We start from the raw sequence: 1,024 nt of genomic DNA, 5'->3' as shown, positions 1-1,024 counted from the left end.
GACTTCCAGCCCATTTCAAACTCATACGAACTCTGCGATTCATAGACAGCTTCCCCTAATGCATAGGTAATTTCCACATATTCCCTGTATGAACCAAGCTTCTTAGGCACTTTCTTTAATATGTGCCACAAACATAATCTATGCCTAGCTTCATGAAATACCACTTTAATTGCATTCTTCATTGCTCGATCTTAATTAGTAATTATCCCAACTGGCCAAACATTATGCATACATGCGAGCCATGTCCTAAATAGCCATATGAAATAGCCATGTGTCTTCATTAGAAATTAGCCTAGACCCAAGTAAGATTGACTGACCATGGTGATTGACACCAACAAAGGGAGCGAATGGCATATCATATTTATTTGTCAAATATGTCGTATCAAACGTAATTACATTCCCAAATTCACAACAAGCTGCCCGACTCCTTAGATCAGCCCATAACACATTTTTCAGCCTTCCTTTCTCATCCAAATCAATTAATGAGAAGAAACCATCATTCTGTGATAGCATCTTCATGAAATAAGTATGAATTGCATTGGCATCTCCTTCACCTAGTCTCATTTGTCTAGCTTTTGCAAGCAAATTTCTAGTATCCCATTCCAAGAACAATAATTTCTCATGCCCCCAAGCACCAATCACCTGAGCATTGTGAATTTTATTCGCTCTAATCTCAGCTATATCATTTATCTTGAGTTGTCTTTTAACATGAGGGTCAATCACACAGTTGCAACTAAAATACCTTGCATTCGATGGACTCATCACATGGTTATACTCATTAATAAAATTGGTAATTTCTCACTTACCCTCATTAGATAAACGGGCTCTAAGCTTGGCCTTACAATCATTCTTCGAATTTGATCGATGGTTTACGAAGTTGTTGGTCCGGGTACTGCATTTATCTGATCTGCCATAACTAAAGGTAAAATATTTAGCCAACCCATCCATGTCCTTATTAACTGTCCTTCATTTCACATGAAATCCCCTATGTTGCCCATATCTCTTGTAGTGTTTAAACATTAGA

At 37.6% G+C, this 1,024-nt stretch overlaps 1 protein-coding gene across 1 annotated transcript; it reads right to left on the bottom strand.

Annotated features, from left to right (window-relative positions):
• Window positions 1-246: 246 nt before the first annotated feature.
• LOC120014189 (protein FAR1-RELATED SEQUENCE 3-like) lies at window positions 247-762 on the bottom strand. Its single transcript, XM_038866110.1, has one exon. The coding sequence runs from the start codon at window positions 760-762 to the stop codon at window positions 247-249; it is 516 nt and encodes a 171-aa protein (XP_038722038.1).
• Between the last annotated feature and the right edge of the window lie 262 nt (window positions 763-1,024).

This window comes from Tripterygium wilfordii, chromosome 14, assembly GCF_013401445.1.
Source record: "Tripterygium wilfordii isolate XIE 37 chromosome 14, ASM1340144v1, whole genome shotgun sequence".
NCBI lineage: Eukaryota > Viridiplantae > Streptophyta > Magnoliopsida > Celastrales > Celastraceae > Tripterygium > Tripterygium wilfordii.
Note: the sequence above shows the minus strand (reverse complement) of the source record. Positions and strands in the feature narration are given on the sequence as shown.